Source organism: Equus quagga, chromosome 6 (genome assembly GCF_021613505.1).
Source record: "Equus quagga isolate Etosha38 chromosome 6, UCLA_HA_Equagga_1.0, whole genome shotgun sequence".
NCBI lineage: Eukaryota > Metazoa > Chordata > Mammalia > Perissodactyla > Equidae > Equus > Equus quagga.
In genome coordinates this window covers 15,569,969-15,597,505 of record NC_060272.1, presented here as the reverse complement: position 1 = coordinate 15,597,505, position 27,537 = coordinate 15,569,969, and the positions used below count along the sequence as shown (strand labels likewise).

The 27,537-nt window shown below is 38.2% G+C and overlaps 1 protein-coding gene across 1 annotated transcript in view; it reads left to right on the top strand.

Moving 5' to 3' along the window:
* Positions 1-1,000: 1,000 nt before the first annotated feature.
* RAP2A (RAP2A, member of RAS oncogene family) overlaps positions 1,001-27,537 on the top strand; it is a 49,480-nt gene continuing 22,943 nt past the window's right edge. Inside the window, exon 1 of the mRNA XM_046664806.1 lies at positions 1,001-1,446. Coding sequence (XP_046520762.1) covers positions 1,133-1,446 — 314 coding nt within the window. The 5' untranslated portion in view covers positions 1,001-1,132. The remainder of the gene's footprint in view (positions 1,447-27,537) is intronic.

Here is a 27,537-nt window from a genome sequence, read left to right as displayed (position 1 = left end):
GGGCCTTCTGGCTGCGGCTTGGGGCTCCGCTCTCCCGGTTTTTCAAGCGCCCGCCGCTGACAGGGCGTGGGAAGAGCTCGACTTCAGTCGGGCACTGAAGAAGGGCGGGGCTGGGGGAGGGTGGGCGGAGCTCCGGCGACGTCACCGGGCGTGGGCCCGGCTTTCGCGGTCTCTGCCCTTCGCCGCCTCCGGCAGTGGGGCGGGCGGGGTCTGTCACCTCTCCCTCAGTGTCCTGACGCTAAAAGCAGAGTTTCATCTCGTTGTGTTTATGCGCATCCCCTTAAACCAAGCTGCTTCTCGTTATGTTTATACAAGATAAAACCGAAGCTCTCGGGCATGCTGACTGGATGGGGTTGGGCAAGGCCCTCACGCCAAGGCCTCCTTTTGTACCTTGCCCATCTCTGCTTCTCACTGCTCGCTTCAGCTTAAAGCCTGCAGGTTGCTCTGGCCCCTCTAACATCTTGGCTCCGCCAAATTCTGAGCGTGGGAGTCTCAAGTTGACGAGGTTCCCGGCTCAGGCGGACGAACTGCGCATGCTCAGTACGCAGGCCCCGGGTTCGGTGGGGCGTGTGGGGCGGGGTACTCTTGGCCGGCCGAGGCGGTTGTTTATGTGAGCGCGGGCAGAGGCTTCCGCGCGGCGCAGAGCCTCCCGGGAGCGCGCGCGGCCGGTCGCTAGGCGACGGGGTCGGAGGGGCGGGGCTGCGTCTCCGGGCCCCGCCCCGGGCCGCCGGGCCCCGCCCCCGGCAGTGCTGCGACTTGGGCTCGGGCGCGCGCTCTGGCGCCGGGGGAAGCGGCGGCGGCTGGCGGCGGGCGGGAGCTGGGCGTGGAGGCGCGAGGGGCGGGGCTGGCGGGCGGCACTGCGGGCCCGCGGCACGGGCGGCTCCGGCGGCTCCCGCTTCCTGCTCGTCCTCAGTGCCTGCCGGCGCCCGCGGGGCCGCGTTGCCGCCCGGCTTGGTCCATGCCCAGGGCCGCTGCTTCCTCCGCCGGCGCCCGGGGGGCCGCGGCGGCCGTGAGGTGGGGGCGGCCGCGGGAGGCGGCGGGGCCGGCCGCCGGCGCAGGGTCCGGGGGCGCAGCGCGGCGGGCGTAGGTCTATGTCGCGGGCGGCGGCGGCGGCGGCGGCCGCGGAGGGACGATGCGCGAGTACAAAGTGGTGGTGCTGGGCTCGGGCGGGGTCGGCAAATCCGCCCTGACCGTGCAGTTCGTGACCGGCACCTTCATCGAGAAATATGACCCCACCATCGAGGACTTCTACCGCAAGGAGATCGAGGTGGACTCGTCGCCGTCGGTGCTGGAGATCCTGGACACGGCGGGCACCGAGCAGTTTGCGTCCATGCGGGACCTGTACATCAAGAACGGCCAGGGCTTCATCCTGGTCTACAGCCTCGTCAACCAGCAGAGCTTCCAGGACATCAAGCCCATGCGGGACCAGATCATCCGAGTAAAGCGGTGAGAGGGCCGGGGCTGCGGGCAGGGGACTTCGCGGTGCGGCCGGCGGCCACTGTCCCGGGCCAGAGCTCCCTCCGCGGTGCTCCGGGGTGGCCGTGGGCAGGGCGATCTGGCTAGGGAGATGGCTCCGGGGTCTTGTGCTTTATAATAAATTTTTGCCAGCATCACCATCCTCATCATCTTGAGTCTCAAATTTGAGTGCTTTGTTTCACAACTCAAATTTGGCATCCCGTGAACCCACAGCACAGTTCTTTGTCTCTTGGATATTATTAGTGGCGCTTGTGCAGAACCCCAAAGGAGGCAAAGTTTAAAACTTGCAGGGGGGAGTGGGGTAGGTAGATTTTTGTTGGGAAGAGGGGAGCTGTGGAAGTATAGTGGAGACATTTTCAGATTGAATAACAAAAAAATCAACCTTTGCAATATTTCACATCAAAAATTGTTCACATATATGCTGTAAAAATGTCAAGTCGAGAGGAAAGAGATCTTTCTCGTCTCATAAAAGATTGAATGGTGCCAAGGTGTTTTACAAAACTGAACTCTTCAATTGAGACGAAACTTTGAAGACAGATTATCAAATTATTTGAAGACATAGCAGCTCCCTGGGATTGAGAGAGTATTAGCATATGGGAGTACAAATATGCCATTCACATTACAGAATGCGGCTTAATTTTTTTTTTAGTCTAGCTGCCTTACCGTTCAAAAAAAAGAGGAAGCTGAAAACAAAACAAGTTTCTTCAAGGTGTGACTCAAGTATTAGATAATTTAAAGTAATGCAGATAAGGTCTTTCCTGATATAAACTCTTTTCTAAAGGATGCTTTTTAGAAATATGGCTGGTAGCTTAAGTGGCTTAAAATGTTTGTTTTTCTCTTAAATTGACTGAGTATATTGTTTCGATGATTTCAAGCATTAAAAATGTGATACTATTTTAGTTCAAAGTTTTAGCAAATTATTCTAATTTCTGTTTAATTACACATGAATGTTTTGTCTGGTTCTTGTTATTGGTTAATAATTGCTAATAATTTTGATTTAGCGTCATTTCCTTTTTCCCACCTAATTCTACCTATAGCCCAACTTGAAAGACATTTACTGAAAGACAGTTGTAAGTGTACTGTAGACACAATCATATTTTAAGTCAGTTTCAGTCTGCTCATTTTCAAAGAGCCAGGACCAAGTCACGTGTACTGTCAGAGAGTGCTCAAAAATTCATTACCAGTGGTGGATTTTTAATGCAACATATGAGATCAAAGGGGAGGCCCTCTCTCCATGCCCCCCCTTAACTCATTGAATATGCAGTTTAATAGCTAAAGTTTTGTGTGTTATTTCTTTCATTAAATTTCAAGCTAGAATAAAGTGAATTTTTTCATGGCCTCTGCTGCTGCCCTAAGATCTGTGAATCTAAGTTTTTTCTTCTCCAATCTCATTTTCGTAATTGCTTATAGTTAACAAACGAACAATTTTGGTGTTAACCTTAATGTGTATATGACATTTAGGGGCTACATTTTAGTGACTCATATCCTTAATTATTACCCCCACCCAGACTATTCAAAAATAACCAAAACACAACTACAGAACAGAGTAGTCTAATATATTTAACATGGCAATCTTAGGCCATATACGTATATCAAATAGTCAAAGTAAATGCCTCACCCTTCACGTTTAAATATATACATATAATACATGCATTGATAAAGTCACATACCCAGGGCAAACTTCTTGAGACAAGCCTAGGGAACAGAATATGGCAAAATATCATTGGATAGGGTAGTCCACATGATTTGTAGTTTCTTATGGTTTAGTGCAGATTACTAATAATGGGTCAGTCTGAACTTGGTACAGTTTATTTGTAAACTGGAACAATTTATTTGTTTGCATTGTGACCCAGGAAGAAAAACAGAGTAAAACTCTACTTATCCGGATGTCATCTCCCTCACCAGTCTCAGTTCTTGATGTAAAAACATCATTGATCAGCTGAAAGTGAGTTTATAAACTCTTTTCACTGGAATTCATCCATTGTATCAGTAAGAGTCACTTGGGCCCTTGTGTGTCCTGATAGTTGTGTGTCATCCTAACCTCATCATCTGAGCTCCCAGCCTATATAGCATATGATAAGCAACTTACGTTGAAAAAAAGAAAGGATCTGTACTTTATGTATACTACAATATAATATACGTTTATTATGCTAAAGCAGGTATTTAGTATAGTTCTTTAGCTCTTCCCACTTAGAATAAAACATGATTTTCTAATAAGTGAATTTTCTACTCTTTTTGGGGATTAATTTTTAAATTAACCAGTTGCTATATGAGGTATTCAGTAATCGTTCCCTCCCCTCTGCCCGCTAGCTGCCTTCCATGTTATATACATCAGTTGTTTGGGGATATTTAATATCACCATAAAGCACATGACATAAATGAAGTGCAGAGAGGTTTGGTATTTTGCCCAAGGCCAGTCACTGATGGAGAGGAGAGTTAAACCATGATCTGCATGAATCCGTGTACTCCCTTCTTTTCATCCACACCAGGCTGCCTTTCAACTTGGTGTTTACTGGCAGTTTCAGTGTCTGGCCTTTGGTCTAGGGTAGCACTGATCAATGGAAATATGATGCGAGCCACATATGTAATTATAAGATTTCTAGTAGTTGATTTAAAAATATATAAAGCAGGTGAGATTAATTTTAATAATACTTTTTATTTAACCCATCATATCCAAAATATTGTCATTTCAACATGTAATTAGTATTCAAAAATTATTGATATGTTTTATTTTCTTTTTCATACCGAGTCTTCAAAATCTGGTGTATAATTTACACTTAACAGCACATCTCAATTCAGACTGGCCATATTTCAAGTGCTCAGTAGCCACATGGGGCTACAGGCTACCACTGGACCACACAGGTATAAGGTGTATATATTTTGGGGGAATGCTTGTTTCTCTAAGCCTCGGTTTCCTTGTCTGTGAAATAGAGCAGAGCATGCCTCTCAGTCTTTGTTAAGATTAAATGAGATAATATATTTTAAGGTGTCCAACACAATACCTCAAACACAGTTATTGCGCCAAAATTCCAGCTGTTCTTTTATTAATAACTTTGTTACCCTACCTTCTTTAAATTTTGTCCTTGATATAAATGTAATTTTGGAGGAAATGAATTTGTGATTGCATGTTGAAATTCCCTACCTAGTGTAGACAAGATGAGACTGAAAAGCAATGCAGGTTAAAACAATCCTTGGAAAAATTTTGTTGGTGTTCTCTTAAAATATTTTTCCTTTTAAGAATCATGTGAGAAAGAACAAGAGAATGAATATTTAACTTCAAGTATAGCACTAAGGTATGGCCACACAGTGAAATGGAGCTTTTCATTGGATTGTTACTGTATGGAATGTCTTGCTTTAAAAAAATATAATAGAGGCCCACACTTCCTTAAGTGTTAACAGGTGCACAGACATCCATATACATACAGAACCTCCTTTCAAAGCCAAGGGGACCAACTGAAAAATGGCTATATTTATAAATTCGTATGCTTTCTTTTTGTAACTTGACTTTGGATAAGATCACAAACCCAAGGAAGAGTGATAGGGATGCAGAAAATGTTTCAATTGAAATGAAATTCTTTCTGATTTCATAGTTGCTTTTCTCATTCCTCCCAGGATAAGCCATGGGCCTGGCTTGAGTATCTTGGAACATGTTTCCCAAGGCTTGTTGTTCTTAAGATAAAGCCCAGAAATCTTCAACATGAACCTCCCAGGCCCAGCATGCTCTTGTCCCTGACTGCCTTTGCAGCCTCACCTCTTGTAACCCTCCTCGTCCATTAGATTCCAGTACCCAGACCTTCTTTTAGTTCCTTGAAAGTGTCCAGCTATGGGTTCTCTACCTGTAGGAATCATCTACCTTTTGCAGAGTTTATTCCTACTCACTTTTTCGCTCCAGCTTAAAAGTTTTCTCCCTCAGGAAAGTCTTCCCAAACTGAATTAACTCCTTCCTGTCTTCCCACACTCAGCCCTTCCCTCAGTGAGTGCTTCAGACAGCAGACAGCACTGGCACCCTCTACTTCCCTCTTCATGTAGCACTCATCAGTTTAATTATTTGTGTGATAATTTGCATACAGTCCATCTTTGTCATTAAATTCTAATCCCATGTGGCAAGCACAGCTCCTGGCACATAGCAAACTATCAAGAAAAATACATTGAAAAAAAGTAGTGTTCAGAAAGAGAGGTATTTTTATTTTCCTTTGGCCTTAGTTTCCCCAAACATTTTAATTTTATAGATGGAAGAGATGATTCTTGAAAGCTCATTTTGCAGATGGAGGTGGTCTTCCTTCATCTGTAACATTCTGTGAGAGTACATCTATCTAATTGAGGCGAGGGGCAAGAGGCCAAGTTTAACATGAACGTTAAAAAATCAGGAACATGAGGGGCTGGCCCCGTGGCCGAGTGGTTAAGTTTGCGCGCTCCGCTGCAGGCGGCCCAGTGTTTCGTTGGTTCGAATCCTGGGCGCGGACATGGCACTGCTCATCAGACCACGCTGAGGCGGCGTCCCACATACCACAACTAGAAGGACCCACAACAAAGAATATACAACTATGTGCCGGGGGGGCTTTGGGGAGAAAAGGAAAAAATAAAATCTTTAAAAAAAAAAAAATCAGGAACATGATGTTTTCCAGGTACAGGAAATGACATGGGAGATGCATAGAATATGTTTGTTAGCTGTTAAATAGACCAGACTGGCTAAACTAGAAATTTATATAGGAGCGTGAGAGGAGCTAAAGGTAGAAAATGTAAAGCTAAATTACAGAAGGTCACAGACTTTGGACTTGATCTTGTAGTCAAGGACCGTGATCAAAATTGTTAAAGCAGTAGTAATAGGATGGTGATGTGATGGCTTAGTGGCAGTAGACCCGAGCCAGGAGGAATAGTTGTGAAACATTGTGATAATCTAGTTTCTATATGAAGTATAAAGATTCTAAATTACCCTGGTGTCTGTAGGAACAAAAAAGAAAGAATGGATGCAAATAATGTTGTAAAGAATGAATTAATCACACTTAGTGGGAGAGGAAAGGGGAAGGTCAAAAGTAACCTTGACGTTTGGAACATGAGAGAATAGGATTATGGAGGAATAGCTGGGGGGATTATTTCGGCTTTGGAGATGGTAATCATCCAGATAGATGCACCTAATAAGTAATTAGAATATTTGAATAAAGCCTGAAAGGTCATTTATGTATGAATATGAAGACTCAGGGTCATCTGCATAGTTCAGCTTTGGAGAGGAGATGAAACCTGCTGGATAGAGTATGGAGAGAGAGAAATGAAAGGCTATGGCCAGGAACAGAAATTAGAAGTGAGTATCACCAAGGATAGAACTTGAGAGTTGTGCTTTGTAGAGGAGACTTCATACATTGCAGTAGACTATAAGGCATGGGGCGTTTTAAGATTAGAATAAAGAACAGGAAAAGAGTAGTTGATATACACTACCCAAAATGAATGTTACTATTTTTTTTATTATTATTTCTTTATCATTTAAGTGGTCACTTTCAAATGGCCCAAATGATTGTTTGCACTTTTTCTCCTCACAATAAGTAAGCTATAAGAACCTCTAAAATGGAGACAAATTGTCAATTGCTACACGTGTATCTTGACCCATAAACAGATTGGTGCTGTGAGCCGAAACCAGAGAACACATCAGGTGATGTTTGTCCGAAATAAGTGAAACTTCTGAAGTCCACTGCCATTCCTTCCTCCACAAACACCTCCTTTCCCAGTTTGATACCTCCATTAACAAAAATTGTAATCAAAAGCTGGACTCCAAGGCACAGAGCCTAATAGCCGTGAGACACTTTTGATAGCCCAAAGTGTTTTCCTGAAAGGGAAACTTGTTTTGCTGCTTTGTAAAATTAGAACATTACAGGATCGTAGTTTTCTTCTTGCCATCCCAGGATTGAAGTTTTTTAAGTTCATTTCGCAGCTCTAATATTCTGTGAGTACTTCTGTCTAGTTGGGACGATAAGGGAAGAGGCAAAGTTTAATATGAATCTTAAGGAATCAGCAATCTGTGACCTGCAAATCTTGTCTAGTTAAGATTTGGTGATAATTGTATCAGTAAAATGTATAAACCGAGGAATCATTATAATGATTTTTTTTTTTTAAAAGAGTGAGGGGGCAAAAGTAATTTAAATAGTCAGCCAGCCATCCTGCTGCACACAGACAAAAGATGTCAGCTGTCCCTGCATATTGATAAATCCTCTGACAAGAATGAATGGATGATTTGAAAGGTGACGTAACTGACCACTGAGTGAGAAATATTCAGGCGACCAGGCAAGTGGGTGATGTTGACTTTCTAGCTGTCCTTGAGGAAAAAGTCAGATGATTAATAGGTAAACGTTAAGGAGGAGGTGGAGGAACCGATAAAATGTCTCTAGATGACACAGCCAACAGGAAGACCCAACAAAGTTGGGATCTTTTTATTTGTTAAAGTTTTCCAGTAGTGATATACTTGAGTGATTTTATTTCTGTATGCGGTCTTCTAGGAAATTATATATGGCACACTAAAGAGCATGGGTTCTCGTTTATACATATTTCTCAGCAATGATCTTTACATTAAACCGTGTATACTGTACTTAATTTAAGGGATTTTTTTTTCAAGGATAATTTTTATCATACAGTTTTTTTTGTAGCCATTATCTTCAGAACCTAAGCCCCTGGGGAAGGATGTGTGATTCCATTCTAGGATTTCCTTTGCTTCTGTTTCAACTTTTCCCTGTTAGCTGTTTCTCTCCATCTGTTTTTACCTACTGTTTTCTTACATGCTTATATTTTTCTGGTCTGTGGTATAAAAAGAGTTGCAAGTACTCTAAATTTATTTCTGAAAATATTTGAGTTTGAATATTAGACTTTCAAACAAGATAAAACTAATGGAGACAGAATAGTTAGAAAAGTAAAGATGTTGAGATAGTATTTCTGTAGGAAATGTATCATGAAATTTTAATAGGGTGCAGAAATATGCCATATATATTTGTGTATTTATTTGTTACTTTGACACTTTGGTTCACTATATTAAAAATTATTCTCAGCCTGGCAGAGAAAAGTTAAGTTTCTTAAACATACCTTTATGCTTTACCAGATCAAACTGAGCCTTTTAGCAAAATGATGTCAATAATGGTAATGCTATGATTTTAGACATCTGCATTTCAGTAAAGTGTATAAGTAAAATACATTGCTGAAGTTTAAGATTATAAAATGTCTAAAAATAGCATGTTTCTAGTTGCTATGATTTTACTGTAGCATATACTGAACATACTATTTAAATATATTTAACTTTGTACTTCTAAAAGATTGAAATCCCTTTGGAAATATTGGACCTCATAGTCCAACTGTTTTGCCTTTTCTTATAGGAAAACTGATAAAAAACAAACACCTATATTAGCCTGATTTTTAATAAGTTTCAGTTTAAATTAAGGGTCACTGCTGTGAAGTAAGTTTTTTTAAGCCTGTAAGTCAGAATCAGGTGATTGAGTACCTGAATCCAGTATCAGCGGTTACATTGAGTCATGGTTTGGGAAGTCCAGTAACAAAGCGACATTGGAAGTCTTGGGAAGTTTGATGCATTTACTTACTTAATGTTGGAAATGTCCTTATCACGCATCCCTGAAAAGTCTATCTGAATAAGCTATTGAAAATAGATTACAGCACGTAAATTAAGTACACTTGTAAATGATACATTCTTGTTTACTCAAAATGCTAAAAGTAGTCACTGACAGAATTGGATAGATTGCTGGGTTTTTTTGTTTTGTTTTTTGTTTAATGTTTTTTTAATATGTTCTTGTTTTCTTAATGTATTTAAGATTCAAAAACATAACAAAATTGATATTTTAGGGAGAAGTACAATGGTTTATAATTTTTATGGGTTTTAAAGATTTACTTTTATTGAGATATAATTAACATAAATGTTAATTATATTAGTTTTAGGTTTTTTCGCTTAGTGAAATTGCCCGAGAGAAACATTGTAAACCTTTACTTAAAACATTTAGGAGTATTATTTCTCATAAAACATAATGATTTTATATGTGTATATATTGCAAAATGATTACCACAATAAGTTTAATTAACACCCGTCATCACACACAGTTACAATTTTTTTTTCTTCTGATGAGAACTTTTATGATCTGCATTCTTAGCAACTTTCAAGTATACAGTATAGTATTAACTGTAGTCATCAAGTGGACATTACATCTGTAGTACTTAACTGTCCTCTAACTGGAAGTTTGTGCTTTTAACCACCTTCACACAATTCCCCCTCGCCTTTGGCAACCACCAGTTTGTGCTCTGTGGTATCTGAGTTCAGGTGTGTTTTGTTTTGTTGTATTTCGGATTCCACATGTAAGTGAGATCACATGGTATTTGTCTTTCTCTGACTTATTTTACTTCGCATAATGCCCTCAGGGTCCATCTGTGTTGTCACATATCGTAGGATTTTCTTCATTTTTACGGGTGAATAGTATTCTGTTGTGTCTGTCTGTGTGTGTGTATATATTTACACACACACACGTATGTATGTATGCATATATGTATACATGGACACACACACAGATCTTCCTCAACTTACAGTGGAGTTACCTACTGATAAACTCATCATCAGTTGAAAGTATTGTAAGTCAAAAAAGCATTTAAGACACCTAATCTACTGAACACCCTATCTTAGCCTAGCCTACCTTAAACATACTCAGAACACTTACATGAGCCTACAGTTGGGCAAAATCATCTGACACAGGCCTATTTTATAATGAAGTATTGAGTATCTCCTGAAATTTATTGAATACTTTATTTAAAATGAAAAACAGAATGGTTGGATGGATACAGAATGGTAGTAAGTATATCAGTTGTTTACCCTTGTGATCGTGGGGCCAGACCGGAGCGACAGTGAGCTGCCACTGCCCAATATCACGAAAAAGGATCATACCACATACCACTAGCCTGAGAAAAGATCAAAATTCAAAATTCGAAGTATAGTTTCTACTGAATGCGTTTAGCTTTCACACCATGGTAAAGTTGAAAAATCGTGAGTCAAACCTTGTAAGTCAGGGACCATCTGTGTACCACATTTTCTTTATCCATTCATCCGTCAGTGGATGGTTAGGTTGTTTCCATATCTTGGCTGTTGTAAATGATGCTACATTGAACATGGGGGTGCAGATATCTTTTCGAGATAGTGATTTTGTTTTCTTCGGATAAATACCCATAAGGGGAATTGCTGGATCAGATGGTAGTTCTGTTTTTAATTTTTTGAGGAACTTCTGTACTGTTTTCTCTGATGACTGCACCAATATACATTCCCACCAACAGTGCCCAACCATTCCCTTTTCTCCACATCCTTGCCAACACTTGTTATTTCTTGTCTTTAAAGATAATAACAGGGACCGGCCTTGTGGCATAGTGGTTAAGTTTGTGTGCTCCACTTCGGCAGCCTGGGGTTTACCAGTTTAGATCCCGGGCACAGACCTGCACACCATTCATCAAGCTATGCTGTGGTGGCATCCCATATACGAATAGAAGAAGACTGGCATAGATGTTAGCTCAGGGACAATTTTCCTCAAGCAAAAAGAGGAAGATTGTCAACAGATGTTAGCTCAAGGCCAGTCTTACTCACCAAAAATTAAATAAAAAAATAAAAATAGTAATAGCCAGGGGCCGGCCTGGTGGCACAGCAGTTTAAGTTCACACGTTCCACTTCTTGGCGGCCCGGGGTTTGCCGGTTCAGATCCTGGGTGCGGATGTGGCACCGCTTGGCAAAAGCCATGCTGTGGTAGACGTCCCACATATAAAGTAGAGGAAGATGGGCATGGATGTTAGCTCAGGGCCAGTCTTCCTCAGTAAAAAGAGGAGGACTGGCAGTGGTTAGCTCAGGGCTAATCTTCCTTAAAAAAACCCGAAAAATTAGTAATAACCATTCTAACAGGTGTGAGGTGATGTCTCATTGTCATTTTGGTTTGCATTTCCCTGATGATTAATGATGTTGAGCATCTTTTTATGTACCTGTTGGCCATTTGTATGTCTTCTTTGGATAAATGTCTATCAAATCCTCTGCCCATTTTTTAATCTAATTGTTTGTTTTCCTGTTGAGTTGTATGAGTTCTTTATATATTTTAGATATTAACTATCAGATATATGATTTGCACATATTTGCCCCCATTCCATAAGTTTCCTGTTCATTTTGTTGATCATTTCCTTTGCTATAAAGGTTTTTGGTTTGATATAGTCCCATTTGTTTGTTTTTGCTTTTGTTGCTCTTGCTTCTGGGGTCAAATCTAAAAAGTCATTGCTGAGACCAATGTCAAGGAGCATACCCCCAGATTTTCTTCTAGGAGTTTTATGGTTTCAGGTCTTACATTTAAGTCTTTAATCGGTTTTGAGTTAATTTTTATGTGTGTAAGATAGTGATTGTTTCATTCTTTTGCAGTAACTATCTAGTTTTCCCAAAATCATTTATTGAAGAGACTGTCCTTTCCCCGTTGTGTATTCTTGCCTCCTTGGTCATAAATCTGTTGACCATATATGCATGAGTTTATTTCTGGGTTCTCTATTCTGTTCCATTGATGTGTGTCTGTTCTTATGTCAATACCATACTATTTTGATTGCTGTCTCTTTGTAATATAGTTTTAAATCAGGACATGTGATGCCTCCAGCTTCGTTCTTTCTCAAGATCGCTTTGGCTATTCGGGGTCTTTTGTAGTTCCATACAGATTTTAGGATTATTTGTTCTATTCCTGTGAAAAATGCCATTGGAGTCTTGATAGGGACTGCATTGAATCTGTACATTGCTTTGGGTAGAGTGGACATTTTGGCAGTGTTAATTCTTCCAATCCATGAGCATGGAGTAGCTTTCCATTTATTTGTGTCCTCTTCAACTTCCTTCATCAATGTCTTATAATTTTTGGGTTTTAGTTGTTGTTATCTGTCAAAAACCAAAATATTGAAAAAAATAACACATCTCTCTGTCTTCTTTTATGTATTTGCTCAGTGGTACTTTCACATTTTCTTAATCATGGCCCTCAGTAAGAAATACCTTTTACATTGTGACACAATACACACACAGGCATCAATGCGTATAGTTGAAACCAAAGTTTCGTGAGACAGTAGTTACACTTGTTATGTTGCTTGTATTATATTTTCTATTTTATTGTTTTCTGTTCTATTTCATTGTTTTGAAATGCTCCTCTTGATCCACTAAATTGATCTCATCACATACAATTTGCAAACTACTATCCTAAAACATTTTACTGTAAGAAAAATAAATGGAACTGTCTCTTTAATATTTTGAACAGCTTTCATCTTCTCTTCCTACTTTTCCAGTTTCCAACAATGCTTTGTAAATACTGCAAAAATGAAATACTTCCCAAGGAGAGTCAGTAAATGCTACCTCTGTTACAGAGAAAGATAACATTTAGTCACTGAACAAAAAGATACATAAAGTCTATCTTTTGAGGAAGCATTTGTTACTGTTTGTTGTGCATATTAGAAATATGAGGACATAGTTCTCATCTCATTTTGTTTATTCTGATAAGACAGGGTAGCTCCTGCCTTGTGAAAACTTAGAACAGAGAAAGGGATGTTGTGGTAGGATTCAGACTAGAATGTTGATTGCAAGGATTCTCCGTTACTACAGCTGGTTGCAGAGGAGGGTTTGGAAACTGATCTTTTTAAGAGGTTTGCTGCGTCTGTCCAGGATGATATTGATTCAGCTCTCCCTTTAAAACAGTGAAAATAAATGAATGACCATAATTATAGATATCTTAAAATCACTTAGTAAAATCACCCAAGAGAAACATTGTAAATCTTTACTTAAATCACTTAGGAGTGTTATTTCTCATGCTTTCCTGGAAGCACCCCCTTAAAAATTAATAATTCAAATGTGGAAATCCTACATCATATTAATAATTCAGTGCATATTAGTATTTTCTTCTTTACTAGATGTCTTTACAGCTCTCTAAGTGAAATCTCTGTTTTTGGATGGAGAATTTTGTTGTAAATGCATCCATCCTTAAGTTTCCAGTGAGCATAACCAATAGCGACTATATTATAAATGTTCTAATTTTGTGCTTTATTGTGCATCTGATCTAATCTTCTCATCTGTGGAGACAGTAGGTGTTAATCTGGTTAAAGCTGAGCTCCAATACTTACTAGTTATGTAATTAGGGGCAAGTTAACATTATCTGCATCTCAATTTCCTCATCTGTAATATGGGTATAATATAATAACTAATGAGGTAATGAATGTAAAATGTTTCTTTACGCAGTAACCCTAAAATATCAATAACAGAGTTTCATCAAAAATTACAGAACTAGGAATGAAACTCAAGCATTTTCTGACTTTATGAAACAGTATACTGCATGATTTCTTAGAAAGTAGACTCAGTTGGCTTGCCATATCTAGATAAATTATATAGCTAATCTAGTATTGAAATTCCATTTTTTCCACTCTTTTCTCCTCTGTGTCTGCAGTGCTGGTACATCATGTTCTCGAACTTAGAGCATCCCCTTGAGTGTTGGGGTCTTTGCCTTCCCCTGGAGACTCTGTCAGCTATAGACGGTGACAGTACGTTTTTGTGACTCACAAAGAATTGTGATGATTTTTAATACGTATATTTTAAATATAAAAAATACTTTATAAAAAGTAATCAGGCATGTGATATTAAGTATTTGTTAAATAACATTTTTATTTTTAAAAATGTTGATAATGATAAGAGCACTTTTTATAAATACCAAAAACTATGCATGAGGTAAAGATTAATTTTAACAGTGCTAATGGAGGGGGGTGTGTGTGTGTGTATGTGTGTGTGATTACAATATATTACTATATAGTAGTATGTAATATATGTTAATAGTAACATATATAATATATAGTAATGTGTTGACAAAACTTTAATAAATTGATTCCAAAAGAAGTTTTATCTGTCTTTCTATAAAAGTCATCACTGTCAACATCAAATACCTTGGTTTAAGCCGCTTTATTTTCATGACATTGCCTTGGGCATTATGCAAAATAAGTACAACATACTATCTTTGTCCTTCTGGTATGCCAGAATGTACTATAAATGAATATATATTTGACAGAGTAGAGTGAATTATATAGAGAGACAGACAGAAATATATTTTTAAAACAATTTTATTTCTTAAGTTTCAAAATATTTTTCCACCAAAAACATTGCTTTTACCAGGCCAACTTTACTAAGGAATTTTTTATGCATTCTAACTTACTGTAGAAGGTCAAAAAGTTGTCTATAAGACCAATGCCAATAATTATGTATTTATTTTGTTACATTTAGTACATTTTGATCCTCCTTGGAGATGATGTCTTACTTTCTATTTGTATTTGGTTATAAAATAGTTCGAGCAGAATTATTATTTTAGAAAGCCTTAGGAAAATAAACTGATTTATGGAAAATTGAGAGAAAATAGAATAAACTAGATAGTGCCCAGGGAAGATAGCTGGGAGACTAGCTAAGGGTAAAAGTTTGTTATCAGGCATAGTCAATATTCCTTAATAAACAAGGAATAGACTTTATCTTCATATCATTTTTTGTTTGTTTTTGTATTTGGCAAAACTGAAATATTCAATTATATATAAAACTATACTACTCAAAATATAATCGCCCCTCACCCAAATGACCCACATACCTCAGACTGTTTTCTTTTTCTGCTTTAGGAACCAACACTCCAGACAACTTTTGACCATCAATAATGTTGGTATAGTGAAGGACTGGATGCTCATTGTAAGACAAGTGCTTAAATACATGCATGAGTACATACATGAAAGCTAACTGGAAATTAAGACAGTTTTTTAAGTTTATTTTAGAAGAGCGGGAGATGAGAAAAGAGTTTCTCAATGGTTAATTCAGTTCGTGCGTAATACTAATGATGCAAAACTTTTTTCAGTGGTCTGGCGTTAAGGAGCAGTCATGTTTGCATAAACTCTCTATCTGTTCTTGCTCTCAAATAACCATTAAGCAGTTTTGGCTTTGGTGTGCTGCTGCCTTTAATGAGGAAGGATGCAAACAGCATTCCCCTCAGTAGATGCATCAGCTGCACAGAGCACTGCTGGAGAAGGCCCCTCCAGCTGTGTGTGGGATCAGCAGAGTGAACGCTCTGACCCACCGGCAGCTTTTACCCTGAGAGAAGTAGCCAGCGTGCTGTGTTTACCATCGCTGCCTAACAAGTCAGTACCTTAATTATGGTCGGATGCCTCCCAGAGGCATATACATTTTAAAAGGCTACTCTTAATGACTGAACATGTTTACTCCTAAGGCCACCCTGAGCGTATCATCTGGTTTTATCGAAAGAAACACTTGTACGTTTATGGAGGAGGGGATTATTGGGGGAAGGAGATTGGTTAGTTGCTCTCATCAGTACAACCTGTTAAAATAACAAGTCCTGAAGCCTTTCTTTGTCGGCCATGCGGATTGGCTTCTAACAATCCCTTATGTGTTTTCCTTTGAATAAGTACCACTGCTTTGATCTGTTTCTTTTTCTCCAGAGGTGACCATATGTCTCTGTTTACCTGGGACAGTTCACCTTTATACCTGTTGCCCTGGCACATTTATATGTGGTGCTGCCATCCATCTCAAAAGTGTCTCTGTTTGGGCAATAAATTAGATGATCACTCTAGACTCTTACCTCAGATTCCTGTTTTTAGAATGATAATAGTTTAAAACCTATTTTTATATATATTTTTGTGATATCTAGTCTATATAAAGTCTCTTCCTTTGATCTGGCCAACATCCTTTTATACTACATTTGTTAATTTAGATCAGCTAATCCTCATGAACTGGAAATTTTGTTCAGTTTTAAAAGATGGCATCATTTTACTAAGCATGCTGGATTAAACATGACTGCAGATTCTTTGACACAACTCCCATTGGATCTGTTTCCCCTCCCCTTGAATTTGGGCTGATCCGTAACTAGTTTGGCCAATAGAGTATGGTGGAAGTGATGCTGAGCCAGTTTGGGGCCCATCTCTAAGAGGGCTAGGCATGTTCTGCGATATCTCTTCGAGCCCTGAGCAGCCATGCAAGAAGTGCACCTCCCCTGCTAGAGAAGACGTGAAGAGGCCCTGAGACCACATGGGGGGTGAGGGGGGAGCTACCCTCCCAGCAGGGCCCACAGGCCTGTGGTGATGCCATCTTTGACCTTCCACCCAGTCCAACCCTCACTGAACAACACTGAGTGAGTCCAGTCAGTGCCACATGGAGCAGAAGTATCACCCAACTGAGTCTGCCCAAATTCCTGACCCACACCATCATGAAATGTAGTAAAATGATTATGTTAAGCCATTAAGTTTTGAAGTAGTTTTTTATGCAGCAATAGTTACCTGGAACAATGAAAGATTTTCAGGTAAACATGTTGGTATTTTAGAAATTATTTTGATAAAAGTACTATTGATCCTTTGGATTTCTTTGTGAAGATCCTTAAAAAATATCCATTGAAGGAAAGTGATAAGTGAGTTAATGAATTTATCTTAACTCTTAAAAGGTGGCACATTGATGTAAGCACCTACCATCTGCCCTCACAATTTGCCTGTCCTGTGTCATTTTACTGTTCCCGTCCACACGTGACTATCTGCACTTTGAAGAGCGCGTTTGATTTTATTAAGAATATAACACATTAAATTTTAGTTTCGGCAGAAAATCTGAGTATATTTGCAACTAATTGTAATAATAGTCTGTACTGCCTCCTCCCCCTTCATTCTACCCACAGTGTGAATTGTTCATAAAAGTAGTTGGCCTATACCATCTAATTTTTGTTAACAAAAAAAAATTCTTCTGTGTATTTGATGGTAATCTGGCTCAGTTTTGATATCTAGCACCTGGCGCATACAAAACACCCAGTAAATGTTTGTTGAATTTATAAATGTAGGTCTCTTCAGGTCATTAAATTCTGTGTTTTGGCCGTTTTCCTCCCAAGTCTCTGGAGACCCCTCATACCATGAATCGGTTTAAGCATTTCCGCGTCTAGTGCAAGCATGATAAGGAATAAGAAAATAAAGCACTCTAGATAGCGTACATCCAAACATGCTTTCTCAGCCCGGTGACCATGGATATGTTTGCATTGTCTCTATGACATTTTCACTCTCGGGTCCATGTGAAAGCTGTCATATTTGAAGATCATCACTTCTTTAACTCATTCTATTTTGTATGCCTGTAAGTGTCAAGAATTGATTCCAGGGGCTGGCCCCGTGGCCGAGTGGTTAAGTTCGTGTGCTCCCCTTCGTTGGCCCAGAGTTTCACAGGTTTAGGATCCTGGGAATGGACGTGGCACTACTCATCAGGCCATGCTGAGATGGTGTCCCACATGCCACGACTGGTAGGACCCACAACTAAAATATTCAACTGTGTACCAGTGGGATTTGGGAGAAAAAAGCAGAAGAAAAAAAGAAGATTGGCAACAGTTGTTAGCTCAGGTACCAGTCTTTAAAAATAAATGAATTAATTAATTAATTTAAAAAAGTAAAATCTTTAAAAAAAAAGGATTGATTCCAACAATGGAGATACGGCTACATATAAAACATTCATGGCCCTTGCCTTCCTGAGGTCCCAGACGTAACTTCAGAGGTAGCACAACTGGCTTAAGGCAGAAACAGTACTTTATCTCAGAACTCCAAATTCTATTCAGAGTTTTGTGTTTTTCTATTTTCTTTTTTATTACCCCACATTGTCTTACTAGGGCTTCAGAGCTGTGGTTCATATGTAGTGACTTAACTTAGCAGGGTTTGGAGTGAGAAGGTGAAGAGAAGAATAAGGAAGAAAGATAATTCTGTTTGGAGAAGATGATAAATTGTTAGCCTCTGGTGTTAGAGGGAATAGTATCTATCTTGTTTTTCTCAAATCTTTTCCACAAGGAATAATGATCGCCAGACTAGGTGGTTAGATTTCGCTATTCTTGCCAGGGGAAAGGAAGCCAAAGATAGGAGATAAGATACTATGTAACAATTTTTGTACATTTTTACAGATACATCACCACAATTAAGATTCTAGAATTGACTTACTAACAGATGGTTTGAGAGAACTTAGAAAAGAGTAATTAGCATTTCTGTAGTGTTTTGCAGTATCCATAATACTTTAATGGATAATTCATGTAAACTACTTAGCGCAGTGTCTGGCTCCTACTAAGCCCTCTACAGATGCTAGTTATTGTTAGTAAAGTCACCTCCGCCATCGTCCTTAACAATACCTAAGCATCATTAATGTTTCTGTTTGGCACCTGAGGAACCTGAGGCCCAGAAACATCACGTGACATAGGCAAGGGAGCAGAGTTGGGGCTTCTTTCTAGGTCCTCTAAATCCAGATCCAGTTCTCTCTCCCGTAGTGACTCCATAATGGTTTCAGCCAGTAACCACATTGTGATTGACGTTGACTGTTAACCTGGGGATGGGCTTTATCTAGTCATTGTAGAGCCATCACCTCTTTTTCTGAGGTAGCGGGTTTGGGAGATGAGGAGAGTACTGTAAAAGCAGTGTTTTAACATAATTGTTGTGAAAGTGGCATATAGGATATAATAGGGGGATGAGAAATTGGAGGTGGGACCAGTTGGGAGACTGTTGCATAGCTCAGGTGTGAGTTATCTTGAAAATGGAAGGGTTTTTGTAGCGGGAATGAAAATGAAGGGACAGATTTTCTCCCATCCAATAATTCTTGCCCTGCCCATCCTCTGTAATCAGTACTCTACCAGACCTGTTGTTACAGCCTCTCATCTCCAACGTGATTACTCCGAGAGACTGTTGAAGACTTTTTACTTGCCACCCATTCTCCTTTGCTCCCACAGTGAGTTCTTATAACTGTTTCTAACTTCTTTTACTTCAGTCTTGGCTTGAATCCTGTCAGAATATCTGTAGCTCATTATTCTCCATTGGCTGCTATTGGGCACCAGAATCTCTGCCAATAATGATAGTTTCCAGCTCCTTTCTTCATTGTGCGTTTGTTTTGTTTTGCCTTTTCCATCTGTCACCTGTTACTTCTGGTTCAAATGAAAAAACCTTTTTAATAGACATCACCAATCAGTCTTATGCCAGTTGAACCAACCAGTTACAACATGTTATGTATAATTGATGTGCTCTTCCCCTGAGCTGTTTATTGCTGGAGAGAAAAAATGCTAATTCTGTTGGTCTGATAATCTGGGCTTTCTAGAAAGCTGGATTATAGCGATTCAGTGTCTTTGTTTTTTTGTTTTTTAAGTGCTGTTTGTATTTAGTGATTTGGAAATAAGAAATATTTTAAGATCTTACTACAACAGTAGAGAAATCTCCCAGGACAAATGCTTTTCTGTTCATAATTTGAAAGTTCCTAAAATACTTAGCTCTTCATAGCTTTGATTCATTTTTAAATCTTCTTCATTCAGAGGTAGCTATTTGTAATTGAACTTTGTGTACCACACACGTATGAATTTTCATTCGTAAACATTTTGCCAAGAATTCTGAATGAAGGGTGCTGAAAAGATATATCCTTTAATTTAATCCAGATGTAAATTTAGATAACAGTTCAAATAATTTACAGATTCCTGAGCAGTTGACTCCATTCAGTCTTTTCAAGTACAGGAGTTGGACCTGTTTTTTGATGCACATGTTTTAGACTTCAGCTCTCACTAAAGATAAAATGCATGTTTTATGTCTCAGCACCTTTGTTCCTTTGACAGATGAAAGCTGTGTATTCTTCATATATGTGTCCAAGCTTGAATTTCCCCTGCTATTTAAATTATGTAAGAAGAAGCATACTTTGCTGACAGATTTTTAAATGATAATATTTTTTATTTGCTGACTGAATTTATGTTAAAATGCAGATTGAAATTTAGCCACACATTAAAGTATCAAATATAGATCAACAACTGCTTTCCTCCACTTTCCTTTAGATATCCTGGATATTGTGCTTTAAAAAAAACAGGAGAATCATCTAGTTTATTCAGATAATTTTTGCATTTGGTTTCTAAATGACAAGGTTTTAGGCTTCTAGTTCGGAACACCTTCTCACAGATAAGACATTACTGGGGTGGACAATCTCCATTTCTAATAAATAAAAAGCCAGACTAAATGTTATCATTATATTTTCTCTTTTTAATGTGGATTTTTTTTTTTTAAGATTTTATTTTTCCTTTTTCTCCCTAAAGCCCGCCAGTACATAGTTGTGTATTTTTAGCTGTGGGTCCTTCCAGTTGTGGCATGTGGGATGCCACCTCAGCGTGGCCTGATGAGCGGTGCCATGTCCGTGCCCAGGATTTGAACCAGGCAAAACCCTGGGCCTCTGAAGTGGAGCATGTGAACTTAACCACTTGGCCACTGGGCCAGCCCCTTAACGTGGATTTTTGAAGTACTGTGGCATCTTGATAGGCCTGAAAATAATTGTGGTCAGATGGATGCAATTTATATATCTGATAGTGAACAAAAAGTTCAGAATTATCATTTTTCCTTCCAATAATAGGTACTAGTATTAGTATTCCTTATGCTTCCAGTCTTCAGCCAATTTTGAATATAATTTAAATAGCATAGAACTTGGACAGAAATTTTAAACTGATTAGCATTATTCAACTGAATAAGAAACTGATCAATTTACTCATGTACTTTATGTGACTTAAACACCATAACCAACTTGCACGTTCACTCAGTTTGTCTAGAAGGTTATTTTACTGTTCCTGTTTTAATGAAGAAATCGTTTAGATAATTCTCTTACTTATTGATTTTTTCTGTTTCAGTTTACTTTTTGATGAAGTGTAACTTTTATGCAGTAAAGCGCACAAATCTTAGGTATATAGCTAGATGCATACCACGTGTAACTACATCCCAGAGGAAGATGTAGGACAGACATTTCAGGCAACATAGAAAGTTCCTTCATGTTCCATCCCTGACACTTCCATGCTCAAAGACCATCACCGATTAGTTTTGCCTATTATTGAGCTTCTGGCTTCAACATCCTCTTTGTGAGATTCATCCATGTTGCTTGTAGCAGTAGTTAATTCTTCATGGAGGTGCAGTAGTCCCTTTGTGTGAATATACCATGATTTCGTTATCTGTTCTGTTATTGGGCATTTAGATAGTTTCTAGATGAAGCTGTTATGAATAAAACTACTGTGAACATTCTAATACGTCTTTTGCTGCATATGTGTATGCTTTCTCTTGATGTTTACCTAGGAATAAAAGTATTCGGTCATAATTGCCTATGTTCAGCGTTAGTAAGTACTGTCAAGTGGTTTTCCAAAGTAGTTGTACCAGTTTCCTCTACCACACTAAGAGTTCCAGATGTTCCACATCCTGGCCAATGTTTGATACCATGGGTCTTTAATTTTAGCTAATCTGTTAAAATTCTAGTGGTATCTCATTATGATTTTAGTTTTTGTTTCCCTGATGTGTAATAATGTTGAGCACCTTTTCATATGCTTAATAGCTATTTGAGTATCTTCCTTTCAGAAATATCTGCTCAAGTGTTTTCTCCATTTAAAAAATTGTATTGTCTTTCTCTTATGTTTTGTAGGACTTCTTTGTACATTCTGGATGGAAGTGCTTTTCAGATAAATGTCTTGCACATACCTTTTCCCAGTCTTTGGCTTACCTTTTCACTCACTCAATAGTTTCTTTTAATGAGCATAAATTCTTAATTCTTATGAATCCAATTTATTAATCCTTTCTTTTATGTTAGTTCTTTATTGTGTCCTATTTAATCTATCTTTCTCAACCCTAAGGTTATGAAGAACTGTCCTCCATATTTATTTCTAAAAGTTTTATTACCTGACTTTCATTCTGTGATCCATCTCTGATTAATTTATATGAGTGGTATGAGATGGGAGGCAAGGGTTCTTTTTATATATATATTTCCAATTGACCCAGCACCATTTATTTAAAAGACAATTTTCCCAGTGAATTGTAGATGTACCTTTGTCATAAATCAGGCAAATCTGTATGTGTGGGTCTGTTTCTAGGCTCTCTATTCTGTTCCATTATTCGATTTCTTGTGTCTGAACCATGCTGTCATAATTATTATAGCTTTAAAAGTCTTGATATCGGGTATCTGAATCCTCCAGCCTGTTACTGTTCTTCACATGTGCTTTGGTTGTTCTAGGTGTTTTGCTTTTCCATAGAATCCTTTGCATTTCCAAAAGTCATCTGTCAGTTACCAAAAAAGAAAGTCACGAAAAAAGCTACTGTTACTTTGATTGGGATTGCATGGGATCCATAAGTCAGTTTATGGAGAATTGACGTGTTAATGATATTGAATCTTCCAGTCAGTGAATGTGCTACTGCCTTCCATTTATTTAGGTCTTCTTTAATTCCTCTAAGCATGTTTTGTAATTTTCGTTGTAAAGGTCTTTTATTTGTTTCTGGTATTTGGTATTGTTTAGTGATACTATAAATGGTTTTAAATGGATTTTCTGTTTCCTAATTCTGACACAATTGATTTCTGTATATAAATTAACCTTATATCCACAGCCACCTTGCTTTGGAAAAGTTTGTAAATTATGTTTATTTTTTTTTATTGTGTTGCCTTTTTTTTTTGCCTTTTTGCCTCTTTGCTCTGGCTAGGAACTTAATTGTACTTAAAGGTTCTTTTTTTTAAACTCAGATTCTTTTTAGTGTTTCTATTGTAAAACATAAAATATATAAATAATTATCTTACCTTTTTTTAACTAAACTTTATTCATTTATTTATTTATTTATTTGAGGAAGATTAACCCTGAGCTAACTGCTGCCACTCCTCCTCTTTTTGCTGAAGAAGACTGGCCCTGAGCTAACATCCATGCCCATCTTCCTCTACTTTATATGTGGGACACCTACCACAGCATGGCTTGCCAAGCTGTGTCATGTCCGCACCCGGGATCCGAACCAGTGAACCCTGGGCCGCCGAAGTGGAACATGCGCACTTAACTGCTGAGCCACTGGGCCGGCCCCTAAACTTTTTTATTTTTAGATCATTGTAGAGTCATATGCAACTGTAAGTAGTAGTCAAGTCCCTGTATCTTTACCCAGTTTTTCTCAGTGGTAACGTCTTACAAAACTATCTTTTTTTGCAATATTGCAAACAAAATACTGACATTGATAGTCAAAATACAAACATTTCTATTACCACAGGATCCCTCTTGTTGCCCTTTTATAGCCACAGCTACTTGGTCCTCGCCTCCACATTCCCTCCCCTCTCCTTAACCATGATCAACCATTAATCTGTTCTCGTTTTCTGTAATTTTACAATTTCAAGAAGGTTGTATAAGGGAAATCTTGCAAGACGTAACCTTTTGAGATTGGCTCTTTTCGCTCACCTTAATTCCCTGGAGATCTATCCAAGGTGTTGTGTATATCAATAGTTCATTCCTTTTTGTTACTGACTAGTATTTCTGGTATGAATTACCACAGTTTGTTTAACTGTTTACTTGTTGGAGGACATCTTGATTGTTTCCAATTTTTGGTTGTCATGAATAAAGCTGCCCTAAATATTTCTTTACAGGTTTTTAAGTGACTGTAAGTCTTCATTTTTCTGGGATAAATGCCCAGGGGTGCAATATCTCACTCATATTATAATTACATGTTTAATTTTTTTAGGAAACTGCCAAACTGTTTCCTAAAGTGCCTGTTCCATTTTACATTCTGCCGTCGTGTATAAGTGGTCAAGTTTCTCTGCATCCTCACAAGCATTTTGGTGTTGTCACTATTTTTTATTTTAGACATTCTCATGGGTGTGTAGTGACATCTCCTGGTTTTATTTTACATTTCTCTAATAGTGAACGATGTTGAACGTCTTTTCATGTGCTTAGTTGCCATCGATAGCCTCTTAAGTGGAATATCTATTCATGGCTTGTGCCCATTTTCTAGTTGGACTGTTTGTTTTTTACTGTTGTTTTTACTGTTTTTCATATTATTTTAAATACTAGTCCTTTGTCAGATATGTAGTTTGAAAATGGTTTTTCCCAGTCTGTGGCTTAACCTTTTATCCTCTTAACAAGGTCTTTCACAGAGCAGAAGTTTTTAACTTTGATGAAGCCCATTTTATTAGGTTTTATTTTATGCATGCTTTTAGTGTCAAGTATGAGAAGTGTTTATCTAGCCGTAGGTCATGAGAATTTTCTCCTGTAAGTCTTTCTCTAGAAGTTTTCTAGTTTTGCATTTTGTGTTTAAGTCATGATCCATTTTAAGTGAGTTTTTGTATAAGGTGTGAGGTTTAGTTTAAGCATGCCTAATCACTCCAGCATTTTATTGAAAAGGCTGTCCTTCCTCCATTGAATTGCTTTTGCACCTTTGTCAAAAATTGACTGAACATATTTGCACGGATCTATCTCTGGGTTCTGTATTCTGTTTCATTGATCTGTGTCTATCCTTCAGCCACTATGACACAGTCTTGATTATTTATCTATATAATAAGTATTGAAATTGGATAGACTGATTTCTCTCACTTTATTATTCTTTTTCAAAATTGCCTTTCCATATAAATTTAGGAAAATCTTGTCCATATCTACAAAAAACTCTTGTTGGTATTTTGATGGGAATTGTGTTGAACCTCTATATCTAATTTGGAGAGAATGGACTACTTTACTATGCTGAGTCTTCCAATCCATGAACACAGTTTGTCTCTTCATTTATTTAAATCTTTCTTTGATTTCTTTTATCAGCATTGTGTAGTTTTCAACAGAAAATTTCTGTACAGGATTTGTTAGGTATACCTGTGTTTTTTCATTTTTTGGAGCAATTGTAAATGGTATATTTTTTATTTCATGGTATACGTGTTCATCACTGGTATATAAAAATCTGAATTATTTCTGTATGGGTTTTTTTCTTTTTGCAGTAACAGTGGTTTGTAACATTATATAAATTTCAGGTGTACATCACTATATTTCGATTTCTGTGTGGGTTACATCATGTTCACCACCCAAAGACTGATTACCATCCATCACCACACACAGGTGCCTAATCACCCCTTTCACCTCCTCCCTCCCCCCATCCCCTCTGGTAACCACCAGTCCAATCTCTGTCTCTGTGTGATAATTTCTTGTTGTTTTTACCTTCTATTTATGAGTGAGATCATATAGTATTTGACTACCTCCCCCTGACTTACTTCACTATGCTTAATACCCTCAAGGTCCATCCCTGTTGTCACAAACGGCCAGATTTCATCATTTTTTTGTGGCTGAGTAGTATTCCATTGTGTATATATATCACATCTTATTTATCCATTCATCCCTTGATGGACACCTATGTTGTTTCCAAGTCTGGGCTGTTGCAGATAATGCTGCCATGAACATAGGAGTGCATATATCTTTATACATTCGTGTTTTCAGGTTCTTTGGATAAATATACAGCAGTGGAATAGCTGGATTGTATGGTAGTTCTATTCTTAATTTTCAGAGGAATCTCCATACTGTTTTCTGTAATGGCTGCACCAGTTTGCACTCCCACCAGCAGTGTATGAGAGTTGCCTTTTCTCCACATCCTCTACAACACTTGTTATTTCCTGTCTTGTTAATTCTGACGTTCTGGTGGGTGTGAGGTGATATCTCATTGTAGTTTTCGTTTGCATTTCCCTGATAGTGATGTTAAGCATCTTTTCATGTGCCCGTTGGCCATCTGTATATCTTCTTTGGAAAAATGTTCAGATCTTTTGCCTATTTTTTAATTGGGTTGTTAGGTTTTTTGTTGTTGAGATGTACGAGTTCTTTATATATTTGGGATATTAATCCCTATCAGATACATGGTTTGCAGATATCTTCTCCGAATTTTTAGGTTGTCTTTTTGTCTTGTTGATGGTAACTTTTGCTGTGCAGAAGCTTTTTAGTTTGATGTAGTCCCATTTGTTTTTTTTTCTTTTGTTTCCCTTGCCCAGTCAGGCAGGGTACTTGAAAATATGCTGCTAAGACCAATGTTGAAGACCTCACTGTGTATATTTTTTGCTAGAAGTTTCATGGTTTCATGCATTCTTTTGCATGTTGATGTCCAGTTTTCCGAACACTATTTGTTGAAGAAGAAACAGACTTTCCTTTCTCCATTGTATGTTCTTGGCTCCCTTGTTGAAAATTAGCTGTCCATAGATGTGTGTGTTTATTTCTGGGCTCTAGATTCTGTTCCATTGATCTGTGTATCTGTTTTTGTGCCAGTACCATGCTGTTTTGGTTACTATAGATTTGTGGTATATTTTGAAATCAGGAAGTGTGATACCTCCAGCTTTGTTCTTTTTTCTCAGGAATCCTTTGGCTGTTCGGGGTCTTTTGTTGTTCCATATAAATTGTAGATAGCTTTGTCCTGTTTCTGTGAAAAATGTTGTTGGAACTTTGATAGAGATTACATTGAATCTGTCAATTGCTTTAGGAAGTATGGACATTTCAACTATGTTAATTCTTTGAATCCAAGAGGATGGAATGGCTTTTCATTTCTTTGTCTTCCGCACTTTCTTTAACAATGTTTTATAGTTTTCAGTGTACAGATTTTTCACCTCTTTGGTTAAGTTTATTCCTACTTATTTTATTCTTTCTGTTGCAATTGTAAATGGGATTGTATTTTTAATTTCTCTTTCTGCAACTTCGTTGTTAGTGTATAGAAATGCAACTGATTTTTGTATGTTGATTTTGTATCCTGAAGGTTACCATATTCATTTATTATTTCAGAAGCTTTTTGGTGGATTCTTTAGGGCTTTCCATGTCATCTGCAAATAGTGATAGTTTCACTTCTTCCTTTCCAGTTTGGATCCCTTTTATTTCTTTTTTTGCTTGATCGCCCTGGCTGGGACTTCCAATACTTTGCTAAATAGCAGTGGTGAAAGTGGGCATCCTTGTCTGGTTCCTGTTCTTAAAGGGATAGTTTTTCTCCATTGAGATGATATTAGCTGTTGGATTGTCATATATGGGCTTTATTATGTTCAGGTACTTTCCTTCTATACCATTTTATTCAGAGTTTTTATCATTGGGTGCTGTATCTTGTCAGATGCTTTCTCTGCATCTATTGAGATGATCATGTGATTTTTATTCTTCGTTTTGTTAATGTGGTGTATCACATTGATTGATTTGCAGATGTTGAACTATCTCTACATCCCTGGAATAAATCCCACTTGATCATGGTATATGATCTTTTTAATCTGTTATTGTATTCAATTTGCTAGTA